The 17,542-nt window shown below is 40.7% G+C and overlaps 1 protein-coding gene across 1 annotated transcript in view; it reads right to left on the reverse strand.

Annotated features, from left to right (window-relative positions):
- Positions 1 to 235: 235 nt before the first annotated feature.
- The window catches only part of Bloc1s5 (biogenesis of lysosomal organelles complex 1 subunit 5), a 102,266-nt gene continuing 84,959 nt past the window's right edge, over positions 236 to 17,542 (reverse strand). Inside the window, exon 6 of the mRNA XM_027410388.2 lies at positions 236 to 422. Coding sequence (XP_027266189.1) covers positions 358 to 422 — 65 coding nt within the window. The 3' untranslated portion in view covers positions 236 to 357. The remainder of the gene's footprint in view (positions 423 to 17,542) is intronic.

The raw sequence follows: 17,542 nt of genomic DNA on the forward strand, positions 1-17,542 counted from the left end.
AGTTCCTGTTCTGACTTCCTTCAACAATGAACAACAATAATGGAAATGTAAACCAAATAAACCCTTCCCTCCCCAACTTGCTTTTTGGTCATGGTGTTTTTTTACACAGCAATAGAAACCCTAAGATTGGCGATACCATGGCTTATGCCGATCGATACACAGTGTGATGGAAGTACCTTTTACTGCCGCTGCCAGGAACACCAACACATCCTCCGCCTTTCTCTTTCTCCTCTTCCATTTCATGTATCCGAGGCTGGTCTCAAGCTACGTAACTGAGGATGTCCTTCACCTTCAAATCCTTAAATTCTGGGACTACAGGTGTGTACCATCACACCCAATGTATTCAATGCTGGGGCTTCAACCCAGGGCTTCCTGCATGCAGGCCCAGCACTCCACCAACTGAGCAAATCCCCGGCTGCTTTCTTGATAAGACACAAGATAATAAAATGGATGAATAAGAACGGAAACTAGTAGAGCCCCAGCTACTGAACTGTCTGTGAAGGAAAATATCCTGTAGCCATCACTGTTCAAACCTTCTGCCCATGACTCTGGAGGTGAGTATCTGGGGGTTCTCAGAGACACAGTTTGTAGAGAAATCATGGATGAAGTAACTTCCAAGTAGGCATTTCTGACAGTTTTTTGTAGGATAAAGGAGGCAACGTTTCTTCAACTTACTTTGAGGCACCTCTAATCCCTTCCTATCCACTGCTGGAACATCGGATCGTATTTCTAACATGAGGGTACATTTTTGGTTTCGGTTACTTTTCTGTTGGTGTGATAAAATGTCATGACCAAGGTCAACTTATAGACAAAAGACTTTAATTTGGCTTACAGCTCCAGAGGGAAAGTCCATAATGGCAGGGGAGAGCATGACAGTAGGTGGCTGGAGCAGGAAGCTGACCGATCACATTTTGTCAGCACATTAGGGAACAGAAATAAAACTGAAGTAGGGTGAGGCTAAACACTCTCAAAGCCCACCCCCAGGGATGTACTTCCTCTAGCAAGGCTCCCCGAAATGTTCAGTCCGTAATCTCCACAAACAGTGCCACCAACCTGGGACCAAGTGTTCAATATATGAGCCTATAAGAGACACTTCTCATTCAAACCTCCACACCCTGGTACATAACAGTAATTAATTGATTGTGTCTTTATTATATTTATTTGATGAGCTCTGGGCTATTGCAAAGATACTCAAAGTTTTCAGATCCTGACAATAGCTACAATAAATGTTGCCTTCAGACTATGAAACACGCCACGGTCCCTCTCTTGGCTATCAACTGACAATACACCTGTCCCCCAAGGTCCGCCAGATCCCAGGGACCAAGTGTAGGTTAGCGTAGCAATGGAGGCTTTCACTGGCTGTCCAGGGTGTTCCTACTGAGACTTACAATGGGAGCTCAGGCAGGCAGAGGAATCATGACAAGAGCCCAGGCCTGATCTTCTAGTAGCCCCAGAGTTCCTGAACTTTCTCCTGGCTCATTTGAAGCAGCAACCCTCTCACATTACATCTTTGATATTACTCTTAAAAAGGCAAACCAATTAGTATGTGCCTGCAGGATTTAACCACGCTGCCAGCAAATATGTTTTATTTTCACAGCTGTGCTCGCATGCTTACACAATGCTATTTCAAGGGAGATAGCATGACATAATGTTGGTGACAGCACAATTGTTATCCCACTCAAGAGAAGAATGTTGTGATTGCAATGGAAAAGAAAAGTGTGACTTTCATCTGAAACCCTAAATCCCATTTCCAGCCATTATCTCAACCTCTGTGCAAAGCTGGGAGTGGAAATTACTACAAGCTGCTGAGCAGCAATGACGTCATCTTGCCACCCACCAATATTAGGAGTTTGACAGCCCAGAAGAAGGCTTATACTGGAAGGAACACAGCTCCGACTAAGTTGACAACTTTGTTTTTTATGGGGGTGGGGTATTTGAAAGGAAGTATATTCATAAAAAGTTATTCTGTTTGCTGTTTTTCTCTTTTGGTTTGGCCACTACTACCATAGTTACATTATGACTACAACAGGGGGCCATTAGCTTCCGAGAGAGCTATGGACAACAGCTCCCCCTGCATGGAATTATGAATTTTAGCTCCCCTTCAAATCGAAGGGTTTTCACAACTTGGGGCTCTGGAGACCAAGATTTAAAGTATAAGTGCTATTATCTGTCACTCCTTCTGCCGTAATGCTAATCCCCAGGGCTTTTCAGTGTGGCTGCTCAAACACACCACCATGTACTGAACTTGTCATGGGTCATAAAGAGTATTCCCCACCTGCACCCCTGCAGCCTATCCTGTTGTATAAGGCATGCCAAGCATGTTTCTCTATTCTCCAGTGCTTTTCTGTGAAAGGACGCACACTTCAGAATCATCCACAGCTGCTTCTACTTGTAGATCTTCAGTCATTGTCAGCTGTAGCTTGAATATCCGTGTGCCCTCAAATCCTCCTGTTGGAAGCCTCATCAACAGTATTGGGAAATTAGGCCTGATAAGAGGTGAGTAGGTCATGAGGGCGCTGTCCTTGGGCATGAATTGATGCTACTATCCGATAACTGTGTTATGAATCATGACAGTGGCCTTGCTATAGCCATGAGCTGCTCTCCCTTGCCTTCTCTTCTCCATGTTCTCCTGCCATGGGATGATGTAACATAAAAGTCCACACCAGGTGCTTTTCAGTCTCCAGAACCATTTTCCAAACCAACTTCAGCTTGTTATAGGTTTCCCCAGACCTGGAAATTCTGGTACACTAACAAAAGGCACACTAAGACGCTGTCATTCTTCATGTGCTACTATGGTTATATTAAGGACTATATTTACCAGCAATTCTAAAAGTGGACATAAAAGAAAAAGACAATTCCAGAAGCAACTATCTACATAAAATCTATGTCTAGATGCTCTAGACACATGAGGCTTTGGAAGGAAAAAAAATCCATGTACACTGTGAAGATTCTTCTTCTATTTCACCAGCCAGCTCCCAAAAAATGACATGGAGACTTCTTATTAATTATGAAAACTTGGCTTTAGCTTAGGCTTGCTTTTAACTAGCTCTTGTAACATAAATTAATCCATTTCTACTAATCTACATTTTGTCATATACCACCCACCCTGCTTCTTCCACGTCTTGCTGGCATCTCTCAGGTGCCTAGATTCATCTTCTAGTTCTTTCTTTGCCCAAAGTCCCACATGTACTTGCTGCCTAACTATTGGCTGTTCAGCTCTTTATTAAATAAATCACAGCAATTTATCTTAATATAATGTACAAATATCCCACAACATTTCCCCACTTTTGTCTAAATAAAAAGGAAAAGATTTAAGTCTAGCTTAGTAAAACTATATAAATAAGAACAATTATCAGGTAAGAATTACATTTATCAGGTAAGAATTACAGTCTACCTATATTCAATGAAAATATTTTATTACCTATCCTATCTTGGTGAGTCAGAAATTTTGTACCTAATTTACTTTTTATCCTAATTTGTATTGGTAATTATATTACCAATCCAAAACTATCTTTTTAGATCTTAAAACATTTTCAAATAAACAATTTAAGCTTTTATGTCTCTCAACCTTATATATTTTATACCCCTTTGTGAGTTTCCTTTCTGAATTTGCTAACAAGGAAAACTGTAACTATAACTTATCTAGTTTTTAATCCTCATCAGAGACCCAAGAAGGATATAATATTTCTTGATAAAAATAGGTAGTACAGAGCAAGAAATTTCCAAAACTAAGACATTACAGAAACAGCTGGCTGCCTGGGACAGTCATCCATGGTTCCTCTGCAACATTGGGGCATCCATCTTTGGCCTACAGTTCTAGAACATATGACAGACTTTCTTGTGAAGCAGGAATTTTGAAGGACTATCTTTGTCTCAGTAAAGTTTAGCAGTTGCCTTCTTTTGTGTCCTCCTTGTCCTATTTGGATAGCATACTGTCAGCAGTTGAGGCATAGAGCAGTTTCTTGACCAAATGGCTAGCTTTGACACATTGAAAGAAAACTCCACGTGGAGGTTATTCAATTCCCATTGTCCTTTTATGAAGTAAATTGGTGCTGCCAGGAGCAGATTATATCATTGCCAAGAAAAGCCTTATGTTATTAAAATAGTTTAAATGTCATATTTGTAGCTCTTTGAAGTGTTTGAAGACTAGCTATCTATTTAACAGATATATATCTGTAAAATATATATATATATATATATATATAATATATATATATATCTGTTTGACCTTAAAAACATACCAAACATGACTATAAGTTTTATTGTTATAGATGACTAACTACTAACCTGTCTTTCTTTATTATCCTAAATAGTTTTCAAGAATTTTACATTACATTTTTAAGTAAGCTGCATAAGTACAATACCTTAAAAAAGAGTAGAAACATATAGAACTGTATAACAAAAATGACCTTCAATTTGTATCAAAATACAAAAATCGATATCAATGTAAAATACTTGGGACTAGAGGTTGTTCAAAAGTAGTCTCAAACCCTGCCCATTTACCCCATCATTTCTATAGTATATCCCCTGCTTTTCCTGTCATAAAGAGATCCCTGAATCTAATATCCTTTGTTCAGCTTTTTTCCTGACCATAACCAATAACAACTTGTAACCAACCTTCCTAAATGATGATAAACTTCCATAATCAATTGAATAACAAAAAACTATCCACTCCACCTTGTGGGAATGTGGACGTCATGCTTTCTAGACTGCATCCTGTTGTCTGTGGCAATGGCATCTTTAGGAAACCCTGAGAAATTTGGGATAATGGCCAAGTCCTGGGAGAACTAGCTGTATTATTTTTTGTTTAGTCTCTGTGTGATGGGAAAGTGTAGAGCTTATTGGAAATATTGGTTAGATAGATAGTCTGTGAGGCTGGGTCATTACTTAAACTTCTAATAGTAAGGAGAAAGCAGACACACTGGATGACTCTTTTCACTTAGGTTGGCCCATTTCTCCAGCCTTCCTAAAGCTCCAAACCAATTCCAAACAACAAAGCAGCCCTTCATTGTCTTGTCACAAGTCTACCTCATTTCTACTTCTTCTTTAGGCCTTGTTAACATGCTCGTGGAGGCATGGATGAAAGTTGTATTAGCTCCAGTATTTTGACATCAAATTCAAAGTAAATCATATCAGAATTCTTACTACATCTGATAGAGCCTACAAGCAAAAAAAGACGAGACAAGAACCCCACAATGTAGACACTCAGCATTTTCCATGTTTCTACTGCCATGAACTGAATCCCACCATAGACAAATCCCAAAAACGTTTTGTTTTTCTATAAAATTTATAACTGTTTTCCTATAAAATTAGGGTGACTATTTCCTAAACAGTACAGGCATAGCAACTACTTACATAGAATTTACATAATATTAAGCATCAGAAGTAATCAGAGATGATGAAGTATGTAGAAAAATCTGTTTATGTCGTATTTTAAGACTATGCCAGTGGTATGAGCTACTTCAGCAATCCCTGGGGTTTAATAGCCCTGGGGATCCTGGGATTGATCTCCATGTATACTGCCAGCTAAACTGTATTCCTGAACCATGTAACTCTTCAAATATAATTTCAACTGAGTAGAGAAGGTGCTTGAGAATGAAGGGTTATCATGAGAGATGAGAGCTCATTTCAACAACCCTGCATCAGATGCCATCTGTCAAAAGAGGTAGTCCACATTAGTGGAATCTGGCATCAGTGGCTGCCCTGAATAGAACATATTATTTGCAAGAGCTCTTGAGGAATCTGTTCCACTACACAGAACAATGGAAGAATAGTTTTAGCCACTGTGTTCTTAGAAAATTATCCTTATTTTGATCATCTATATTTTAGCTAGTGTTTGAACTGTTGGCCACATTCCAGAGCCATCCCTACAATCATTTTGCTTTTCAACAAAACACATAATCATTTTCCTATAGAAGTGGGGTGACTTCTTTAAAAGTCCTTTGCTCTTCATTGGACCATTTTAACTTGCCAGGCACGGTGGCACATACCTGTGATCCTAGCACTTGGGTGAATTCAAAGCCAGCCATGCCAAATGGTGACACCCCATCTCAGAAACAAGTAAATGAACAAGGGCTGAGAATGTAACTCAGTTAGTAGTGTGCTTACCAAGCTGGCATCAGGAGGCCCTGGATTTAATTCCCTCACTCTCCTTTCAAGGCTGAAGCACAGAAATAGGTAAAAGTAAAAGCATCAAGCGGCAGGATGGGGACTCCTTCAGACGACTGAGGGCAGAGTCTGCACTCTGGAGCAGAAGTTAGCATCTTGTAGCAAGTGGATTGACCCTTTTGAAATGATGGCGCCGGTAAGGCCTGTATGTGTCTACCTTAGAACCAGAGCTGGGACCATGATCAACCAAACCACATCGTAACCAGCACAGCTTAATTTTGCATGCCTCTTGCTCCTTGTCCCAATGTTTCTGCTACTAAATCTAAGACTTACATCAGTTGCTGAAAGTGGACCTAGAAGTTACTGGAATTTGTTAGTCCCAGGGTGGCTACATTTTCACCTATATTCATCTTTTAAAATGACAGGCTGGGGCAGGCCCTGGCATGTTGGGGCTGCTGGAGCAAGAGCTTTTACCCTAAAGCTCCAGTTACAACATAGTTCCATTGGTTCTTTGCACCGCTCAGCACTAATAAGCACTGAAAGGACACCGGAAGCATGCAAAGCCAAATACAGGTGAAGCCACAAGAGCAGCACACACTTGATAGAGAGGAGTCAGACTCAGGCAACTATCAGGTGGTGTCAGTGTGGGCCCAGGGCATGAGGGCTGGAGAAGGCGGGGTGTGTGCTTTAGTGGATCCTAAAGTTTCTAGATTGGAGGCCACACTGAAGGAGCGACATGGAAGCTGGGTAGAGCTCAGTGATCAAGTTGAGCTTAGCTGCTGTAGGCCCTAGGTTTGGTGCTCTGCACCAAAAGGAGTAACTTGGGAGACAGAGGGTGGGAGGAGGGAAGAAGGTAGAGGCTTGAAACCAGGCTGCCTGACTTGGAGTCATTAACTCAGGGGCTTGGCCACTGCGCGCTGGGTCCATGCAAGCATCCTCCTGAGCAGTTCTGGGAGCTCTTCCCTTTCTCTCACTCCTCTTCCCACCGATTCAGCTGGGCTTCAGTCTCCCTAGCCTGATTCGTGGATGACATGCTTCTCCTCACCCATCTCCTACCATTTAGCTTGGTCCATTGCCAATCAGAAATTAAAACCCTAATGTTATTCATCCTTGCCTTGTCAAAAATAGATCAAGCTTTTGCACAATTTTCAGAATAACACCTGGATCTCCAGCCCCCTCTCTCTTTCTGCCTCATTCTTTCTCTTACCACTCTCAGTCTCTCACTCAATCATGCACAGGGCATGAGGCTCCTCAGTTCCCTCACAGGGACAGACTTCTCTGTCTGTGTCTCCAACACCCCGTACTTGTGTGGCCAGTTCCATCTGTGAGCCTCAGTTGTTGATTTACTCCAGGAATGGACCTGGCTTTCTGATCTTCCCAGTTAAGAAAACCCCTTTTGTCTCTCGTAAGTATATCTCACCATTGTTCCTGGAGAATACTTCATGGTCACGTACCGATTTTTCAGATTGTTGTGATGGCCATTTTCCTTATAAAGTTGTAGGTATATTCCAATGTGTCATAATATTGGGGCAATAAAAACCATAGCAAAAAAGAGTAGTGGAAATCCTGTTTGAAAAGCAGCATCAATATTTATAACTTCAGGTACAGCATTGAGGCTGTATATAACAAATACAAGGCAGTAAAATAAATGATAAAATAGAATACCATGGTTCTATTCCCTTGGGCTTAGATAAATCTCAGAAGCTGAAAAAGGTGCCCTCCTATAAGTTAACTTCATGATTTTTTTCCAAGGCAAAAAAGTTCATTATTAAGCTACAAGCTTATTATCAAATATTACTGCATACCATGTATTGATAGCATAAAATGTTTAGCCTTAAATATATAATCACAGAACAAAATATTCCTAACTGACTCTCAGTGCTTTTGTCTTATTATAAATTGATTTACGAAGCCCGGTCTGAGTGACAGCTGAATAAGACAATATGAAACACAATAAGACTCTTGTGGCAAGCACAGCAGACCAAATAACTACACAACAAATAACTACACAACTTCCTTCTCACCTTCTAACTCAGCACGGGATACATGGCTGAATTAATATTTAAAAGTCCCGAGAAGCCCAGAGTGCAGATGATAAAGAACACTTTAGCAGTTGCTGCTATTGATGCATGACATACTGCTATTATCAGTATATATATATATATATGAAATCCTAGTCTTTCTGACTGGAATTCCAGTCAGGCTCATTGAACTGTATTAAATATGTAAGGTTTTATCTATGTGGGTTTGATTACAAAAGCTAATAAAGTATTCTCTAAATTAAAAAAAGAGCACTTTAGCAGAGCTTGAGCCTGCAAATAATAAGAGGCATTGTTACCAGTCATTTTCTAGTTAACTCCTTTCAGAAGAACTGATAAGAAAGACCAATAGTTCATTTTAGATTGTTTACATTACAAAAGATATAAGTGATATTTTGGCTGTCAATATTGATAATCTTCAGAACTTTCTAAGAACTGTTCCAGAGTTGGTGGTAAACAGGGGATGTCTCAAGATACTGCCAGCCCACGAGGGGATAAGATCCGGAGAGATGTTCAGATCGCTGCACACTGGCAAGCTAGAATGGCCTCCCTTGCATACTGGCAAGCTAGATCAGCCTCTCCTTCATGCTGGAAGTCTAGACTGGCCTCTCCTTCACACTAGCTTGCTAGATAGACCTCTTCTTCTAATCAGCTCTCTTGATAATTCTTCAGCCACATGTCTTAAAATTTGGATATTATGATGATAGGAAGGGATAAAGGAAAAATGCAGTGTGGATTTTAACCTATGAAAACCTTCATTACACATTCAGACTCATAAAAATGTATAGCATTCATTTGTTTGAATGGAAAGAAAAACAACTGCACCACCTTCCCCTCTGTTACCATGAGCCCAATCAAATGGCACAGGATTTTGCCACCCTCATGACAAATTTGGGAGCTCTAAATCTGAAGCCACCAAAAGGGAAGGCCAAATGGAGCATATTAGTTTTTCAAGACTGTAACAGGTGCCTAAGACAATAGACTTTCAAGACGGAAAGGTTTGTTTTGGCTCACAGTTTGGGAGGGTTCAGTCTGTGGTTATTTGGCCTTGTTAATTTTGGGCCAGTGGTGAGACAGCATCTCACAGAAGTAAGCATGTGGTGAAGGACACTTTGTCTCCTGGCTCAAATATGGCAAAGTGGAGGAAACGGGAGTCCCATAGTCCCCCTCCCCAAGAACACTTCCCTGATGACCTGAGACTTTGGATTAGGCCTTACCTCTTAAAGTTACCACTACCTCCCAAAGCACCACTTTGGGGACAAGCTTTTAACACATGAGCCTTTGAGGGCATTCCAAATCCAAACCACAGTGAGTTTACCATGTGTTAGAGTTTCTATTGCTGTGAACAGACACCACAAACATGGCAACTCTTATAAATGGAAACATTTAATTGGGGTGGCTTGCTCCCATTTCAGAGGTTCGGTTCATTGTAATGATGGTGGGACATGGTGATGTGCAGGCACCAGGAAGTAGACTTTGTCACTGGACATAGCTTGAGCATAGGAGACCTCAAAGCCCACCCCCCATCTTGACACACTTACTCCAACAAGGCTATACCTACTCCAACAAAGCCATGCCTCCTAATAGTGCCACTCTCCATGGGGGCTATTTTCTTTCAAACCACCACATTCCACTCCCTGGAGCTCATTAACTCGCCTCCATACTGTATGTTCAACTTGCTCCATGACTTGTGGGCGAATCTTGCTTCTCTTCTTCCCAGAGTTCCTATCACTTCCTGCAAATCTTACCTATCCTCTCCTGCCTAGCCATTGGCCATTCGGCTCTTTATTAAACCAGTCAGAAAGTGCCTTGGCAGAGACACATCTTCACAGTGTACAAAAAGATTCTCCCACAACAAACTCATGATTCCACTTTTGCCTCAAAGTTCTGGGATTACAGGAGCACACCACTGACCTGAATGAAATTTGATATGTGTGTTTATGGGTGGGTGCTTCTTGTAGAACTGTGTAAGAATAACTGAAATTATGTGATCTTAGTTTACGGTTTTCTCCTCAGAAGAGGTTATCCTTCAGTCTCTCAATCCAAACCGAAAATTCCCTACATCAAAAGTTTTCAAAAGGCAGGGATTATGTCTCATTAGCCCTTGTATTCTTTGAGTGTACTCCTAAATACTCCATACTGATTTAATGAACAGGCTAGCAAATGTCTAAATATATTCTATGCAATCTCTAAAACTCTTCTCCTGCACATAATTAAATTTTATCATCATCATCATCATTATCATATACATTCACCTACATTCAGAAAACCAAGTTGAGAGGATCCAGTGTCCTTGGGCCCTTCAGTACCATGCTGCTTTCAGCCAATCAGGCACTTTTGCTATTTTCTCTTAACTAGGAGTGGTTTATAGCCAGTAAGAGACAAGTAAGTGAGTAAGCCATCTTGTACTCACCTACAAGGAGAGGACAGGGCCACTTTTGCCCTCTTTTTTTTTAAATGATAAAGGCTAGGGTGGGTGGGGTTTATGGTCCCTGTTTAAAGCATTTCCATGGCCATCACTCATCCCTACCATTTGGTTCCTGGGTTTGGTACCTTTTCATAAAGGCAAGCTGCTCCCTATTTTCAGAGGAACACACCTGAGTGGAACCCACCCACCTAAAACCCTAGTGAGGTTCAAAAGCTCTGCTCAGACAGGAAGTTATTAACTGCTGGGCTTCCAAGGTCACTGTTACAGATATCATGGAATAGAAAGTGCTGGTGCTGGTGCTGGTGCTGGTGCTGGTGCTGGTGGTGTCAGTTATTTTCTCATGGAAACCCCGAGTGTCTAGTAAGTAATCCCCACTACAAGCAAAAGAGGAAAGGAGCGACTGTAGAATGGATTCAGATTGCTTGAGGTGCTAATCATTTGGTGACATGCTTACTCTCCTAAGAAAACATTGACTTTTGACATCTGGTGTTGGCATTCTTGTGCATGTGGACTTGGGCTCAGTTCCTGGAGAGTGAGTTGCAGAGTGAGTCACTGGGCCACACCTCAGTGTACTTACCCAGGCCACCAGTATGGGATGGAGCACCAGTGCAGACTTCAGTCCTGCAAGTAGCGCCATAGAGGCAGAAAGTGTCCAGGGAAGGTGGGAACTTTTTTTATATATTAATTCATATTTGGTCTTGTTACTCTGTGAGAGTAGTTTAGAGCTAGGCTAAATGATAGCACAAAAATGAGCTCCATACCCTTGAAGGTGGAGCTATCCTAGGCAGGAGCAAAGATATTTTAAACAGAGCAACAAGGCCCCTCCCTTTGGTATCAGACTGTTGAGACAATGAACCCAGTGGCAAGGCCCCTCCCTTTGGCTATCGGACTGTTGAGACAATGAACGAAAGGAATTGGGATTCTCTGGGGAGTCTCATGCTGGAAAAGGAAAAGGCTGAAGCCTTGTGCCATCCAGGGAGACCTTGTCTCTTTGAAGAGATTCCACACCATTCTGATAAGTTCTCAGTCCACCTCGCAGGAGAGACTGGAGCTGAGACAATGACGGGCACGACCACACCTTGACCAGGATTGCTTACCTATGTATACCTCTTGCCCTCTACCTAAACCTAAATAAACCTCATGCCAGGGCCCAGAAAATGGAATTGGGGATGGGAGAGGCTCCTCTTCGAAATGTGACATTAAGTCAATCGTTCTCTGTTTTTCACTAATTCTTGGAACATGTGCGACTGGTGCCTGAGCCTAGCCTATTAAGGCTGCCAGGGCCAAGAGGGTGGATGGGGACAGCAAGGCTGGTGAGGCCAAGAGGGCCAAGGCTTTGACCCTACATCTCTGGAAACAAAGGGCCCAACATACCACCCAGCTGCCATAGACTCCTGTAGCCTGTCACAGTTCACATTCTTTTCAGTTTCTTACTGTTTCCTTACTAACAGGATGGAGATTCTTTAGAATTTCCTGTGATTAATGTCTTCAGTATAAAGAGAAGGAAAATAGTCCTTGGGTTTAGATAATGCATAAAATGGGATTCTAAAGTCACAGAGGTCTTAAGATATGAGGTTAGGAATGAAAAGTATAGACACTGGACACAGTTAAAACAGACTACAACCAGCCATAGAAAGTAATTGCAAAATATGTTCATTCCTCAAAGCTTTTTATGAGAAGGTATTGTTAAGTTATATTTAATTAATTTTGTGTATTTGTGTGTGTGTGTGTGTGTGTGTGTGTGAGCACACATGTGTGTACACAACCTTTAGGAGTCAGATCCTCTTTCCACCTTGCTGGCCTCGGGGATTAAGTTCAGGTGGGCAGGATGGGGACAAGCACCTTTACTCCCTATTTTCAACTTCATTTTACCAGTGACAACACAGATTTGAGAAGTTTTGATTCATCAGCCATAAAGTTATGGTTATTAAGAACTGGAATGAGTCTTGCTTAGTTGTTTGCAAAGTGCACTCAGGCTTTTGATTCACTCAACAATGAATGGCTACAGTAGGCAGTAAATGCAGGGTGAGGTCCTATCTGTCTTGCTTTCTACCTGCTTACTGAGTTCCCTGTTAACTTTGAATTTCCTGGGCAAGAGCAACAGGTGACAGGATGAGGAGGTCAGAACCTGGCTAACCTCGATGGGGACTGGAGTCTAACTGTGAAGAGAAGCCTTTGCACGAGGTTTGGATGTAAACTGACCACACATTCAGAGGACAGTGACATGGTCGGAACGTGCAGTACTCAGTTTCTGGAACTTTTCCAGAAGAGCAATCAGAGCAAGGCAGCACTTTCAGAACTCTGGGAATTAACCAAAGAACTGCAACAGCCTAGGGAACGTTTACTGAAAGAAAAATGCTCAAATCTGAATTAAAACGGTAAACCTTGAGGTGTTTTAATTTGCTGTGTACCGTTTCTTTTTACTGTTATCTGTGGTAATGTGAAAAATGATAAATCCCACAATCACAGTGAAAGCATCACAGGGAGCCACTGGAGGACAGACGGACTGGGGTTCCTCAAAGGTCCTTTCCTAGAGAACAGTCATCATGTGACCTGCATGGTGTTCTTTGGGAAGCCCAACTCAGGGAACTTGTCTGTGTTTGACCTGACTCAGCTACCAAGTGAAGAGACTTCGCGAAACATTAGCAAACTAGCCAGTGGCTGCTGTTTAATACTGAGGATGCCTGAGGGGTGGAAACAGTTGGAGAGATAGCAAGGTGACCAAAGGGAACTTAAGGAAGGAAACCTAGAGAATGAGAAGTCCATGGAGATTAGAAAATGTCCAGGGACTCTAGAAAGCTGGGTACATGATTAGAAAAACAAAACAAAAAAATCAAGTGCCCCTTGGGTCTCACTATGTTCAGCTTTGTGCAAGCCAGAAGGACAGTGCTGTCAACTGCCTGGCATGTCATAGCCTGTATGTAGAGACTACAAAGATTGGGAGACTTAGTGGTCCCAAGTTCTTAAGGAAATCTTTCTAATCCTTAGTTGATAAAATGAACGGGGACTAGAGTGGCTATGCAGAAGAATAAAACATATAGACTTGACAGGATAAGGACAAAACAATCACCAAATGACAAAAATACACAATGTATTGACTACTTTTCTCATTGTGACCAAATACATGACAGGAAGCAACTTGAGGGAGGAAAGGCTGTTTTCTAGTTCTAATTCTGTCATAAATTTTTCATCTTTTGGTGGTATACGTTCAGTAGTCAAAGTGTAAAATCCTACACGAAGCTCCACAGCTTCAGAATGTCTATTTCGGCTGTATGCAATTAATTATATAATATTTATATAATAAAGTATCAATATTTAAAAACTATCTGGGGAGGCTGGGCATGGTAGTGCATGCCTTTAATTCCAGTACCTAGAATGCAGAGGCAGATGGATTTCTGTGAGTTCAAGGCCATCCTGTGCTACACAGTCAGTTCCAGGCCAGACATGGCTGTATTAGTGAAACCTTGTCACAAAGAAAATATGTTTTGGCCAAAAAAAAATCATGTCTAAGAACTAAATAAAAACATAAGAATGAGCCAGGTGGTGGTAGCACACTTTTAATCCCAGCACTCGGGAGGCAGAGGCAGGTGGATCTCTGTGAGTTCAAGGCCAGCCTGGTCTATAGAGCAAGTTCCCAGACAGCTAAGGCTACACAGAAAAACCCTGTCTCAAAAAAAAAGCAAAAAAAAAAAAAAAAACCATGAAAATGGTGTCAAACAAAATAGAAGATATCAATAAAGAGATAGAAAACATACAGCAAATAGCTAAACGGACATTCTGAAATTGAAAAGTTCATTAACCAGATTTTTCAAAAAAAAAAAAAACACACACACACACACACAAGGGCTGGGCGTTGGTGGCACACACCTTTAATCCCAGCACTCGGAAGGTAGAGGCAGGTGGATCTCTGTGAGTTCGAGGCTAGCCTGGTCTCCAGAGCGAGTGCCAGGATAGGGTCCAAAGCTACACAGAGAAACCCTGTCTCGAAAAACCAAATAAAAAAAATCCACAAGGTTTATGTAAAACATTTATATATGAAGTTTAAAAAGCACTCTGTAGGATAAACTAAAAAAATATTCGCACATTGAAGCCTAAGAGAGAAACTTAAAAGTACCAAGAGAGAAGTGGCCTTCCTTGTGGACAAGTAATTCTCAGTAATTACCAAATGCAGGTCTCTCATCAGGAGCCAGGGAGAGCAGAAGTCAGTAGAATGTCATATTCAAAAGAATATGCTGAAAGAAAAACACCTGTCAAAATAAGAATTCTATACCCAGCAAAGCTATCATTAGAAATGAAGGAGAAATTCACATACCCTCCAGAAAATGAGAGGCATGCTACTGGCAGACCTGGTCAACGAAAAAATCATTCTGGAGCTCACAAGATGATGGAGCAGGTAAAGATGCTTGCCACCAGGCTTTATGACTGAGTCTGATCCCTAGGACCCACATGGTAGAGGGAAAAGAACGGACTCCCACAAGCTGCCCTCTGACCTCCATGCATACCTCCCCGGAATAAATAAATGTAATAAAAACTTAAGAAATAATTTAGGAATTGAGAATCTTCTAGAATTAAATGAAGGGGTATCTGGCAGTAGCTCAAGAAACAGAAGAACAGCCAAGAAAACTACATAGATAAATATGACTGTTCCATAAGTAAAAGTTTTTATAAAGATATTTTTGTAACTATTTTCCTTTTATTTTATTTAAAAGGTAACTCCACTGAGAAATTATATACATATATATATAGAGAGAGAATGCAAATATATATATATACATATATACATATTTGTATTGAGGTGCATATGATAGATGAAGATGTCATGTGGATTAAAAGTAGCATAGAGTAGGAAATCAAGAATAAAGTGGAACAGGAGTGAAGGTTTTATGTACTTTGTAATTCAATTGGAATGGATCTGAATAATAGTGTTACTTTTTTCTAGGTAAATTCACATTTTATTTTTTATATTTTTATTTAAATTAGAAAAAATCTTATTTTATATATCAATCCCAGTTCTCTTCCATCCTCCCGTGCTCCCCGTCAGCCCCCCACCCCACCCCCAATCCATTCCTCAGGGAGAATGAGGCTTTCCATGGGGGATCATCAAAGTCTGTCACATCATTTGGGGCAGGGCGTAGGCCCTCCCCTGTGTATTTAGGCTGAGAGAGTATCCCTCCATGGGGAATGGGCTCCCAAAGTCCATTCTTACACTAGGGATAAATACTTGTTCCACTGCAACAGGCCCCATAGACTGCCCAGACCTCCTAACTGTCACCCACATTGGTGGGGGGGGGGTGGTTCAGTCCTATGTCTGGCTGGGGTCCTTAAGCTCCCACTTGCTCAGATCTAATAACAGTGTTATAAATGAAGACAATGGCCATCTTCAAGGAAATAATTAAAATATGTAGATAGATAAAAATAATAACTAGAAATTAACACAAAGGAAGAGCATAAAGGAGGACTAGAGAAACGACGACACAAAGTATATACATATTAGACATGTATATATATGGGAGGAAACAAATGGAAATTGACATATCTAAACTCTACCATACTACAAATTATATTAGATATATGGAATACTTCAGTGGAATACATAATTGACAAATAATATGAAAACAAAAAGATAATGTTTAGATCCCAAAGGTATAAATAGATTATAACTAAAAGGATGGAGAAATATATGATACAAATAATACATGAAAGAAAACTGTATCAGATAGAGTAGGCCTTAATTAAAAACTTGTTATAGGAGACAAAGAAATTGAATAGAGATAAAGGGATCAAGGTGTTCAAACTATAATAATTATGGACATACATTACATGTACCTAGCAACAAACACTCAAAGCCTGAAGCAGAAACTTGCAGAAGTGGAGGAAGAAATAGACACTTCAGCATTAGCAGTTGGAGACTACAATAGTCCACTTTCACATTAATTAACTCATTAATTGTGCTGCCAGAAGCTTAACCCACAGCCTCTCACAAATTAAAAAAGTGTTCCACTACTGAGCCAAGCCCTCAATCCTAGCACACCTTAAATAATCGATAAAACAAATAGACAGAAGGTCGGTTATTTTATAGGCAATTTGAATGACTGTATAAGCCAAATGTAACAGATGTTGGTAGAACACTCCACCCAATAACAACAGAATATCCATTCTTATGAAGTACAGATGAACTTACCCAGATAAACAGTACTACACCATAAAACTAGTCTCAATAAATGAATAGTATTAGAATAATCAAGCTGTGTTCTTATACCATAAGACAATGAAATTAGTGATCGGCAACAGAAGGAATTTGGTAAGACCAAACCATACAAAAGTTAAGGGGCATAATCCTAAAGTAATCTATGTACTAAAAAATTATAAGGTAGATGGGGCAATTCTTCAAGTAAATTAAAACTTTAAATTTTGTGAGGTGCAGCTTATAGTGCTATTTTAGAGGAGAAAACATGTATAGAGGGCAACTTAACAGTTGTAAATGCCTGCACTTAAAAAAAGAAATATTGCAGGCTATGAATACAGTTCAGTTGGTAGAATTCTTGCCTAGCATGCAAGAGGCCCTGGGTTCAATCCGCAGCACCTCCCAAACTTGCCAAGGTAAGCAGGCCTGTAAACCCGTGCTTAGGAGTCAAATCAGGAGGGTTAGGAATTCAAGGCTTGACTATATACTGAATTTGAAGCCAGCATGAGCTACCTAATATTCTTCTTAACAAACAAACAAACAAACAAACAAACTGAAAGTCCCAAATTGATAAACATAAGATACAAAAAAAAAAAGAAGAACATGCTAACCCCTGGCCAACAGAAGGAAAAAAATCATAACAATAAAAGTAGAAAAACAAGAGACAGAGAGAGAGAGAGAGAGAGAGAGACAGAGAGAGAGAGAGAGACAGAGAGAGAGACAGACAGAGAGAGAGACAGACAGAGAGACAGACAGAGAGACAGACAGAGAGAGAGAGAACCA

Source organism: Cricetulus griseus, chromosome 3 (genome assembly GCF_003668045.3).
Source record: "Cricetulus griseus strain 17A/GY chromosome 3, alternate assembly CriGri-PICRH-1.0, whole genome shotgun sequence".
NCBI classification, from domain to species: Eukaryota; Metazoa; Chordata; class Mammalia; order Rodentia; family Cricetidae; genus Cricetulus; species Cricetulus griseus.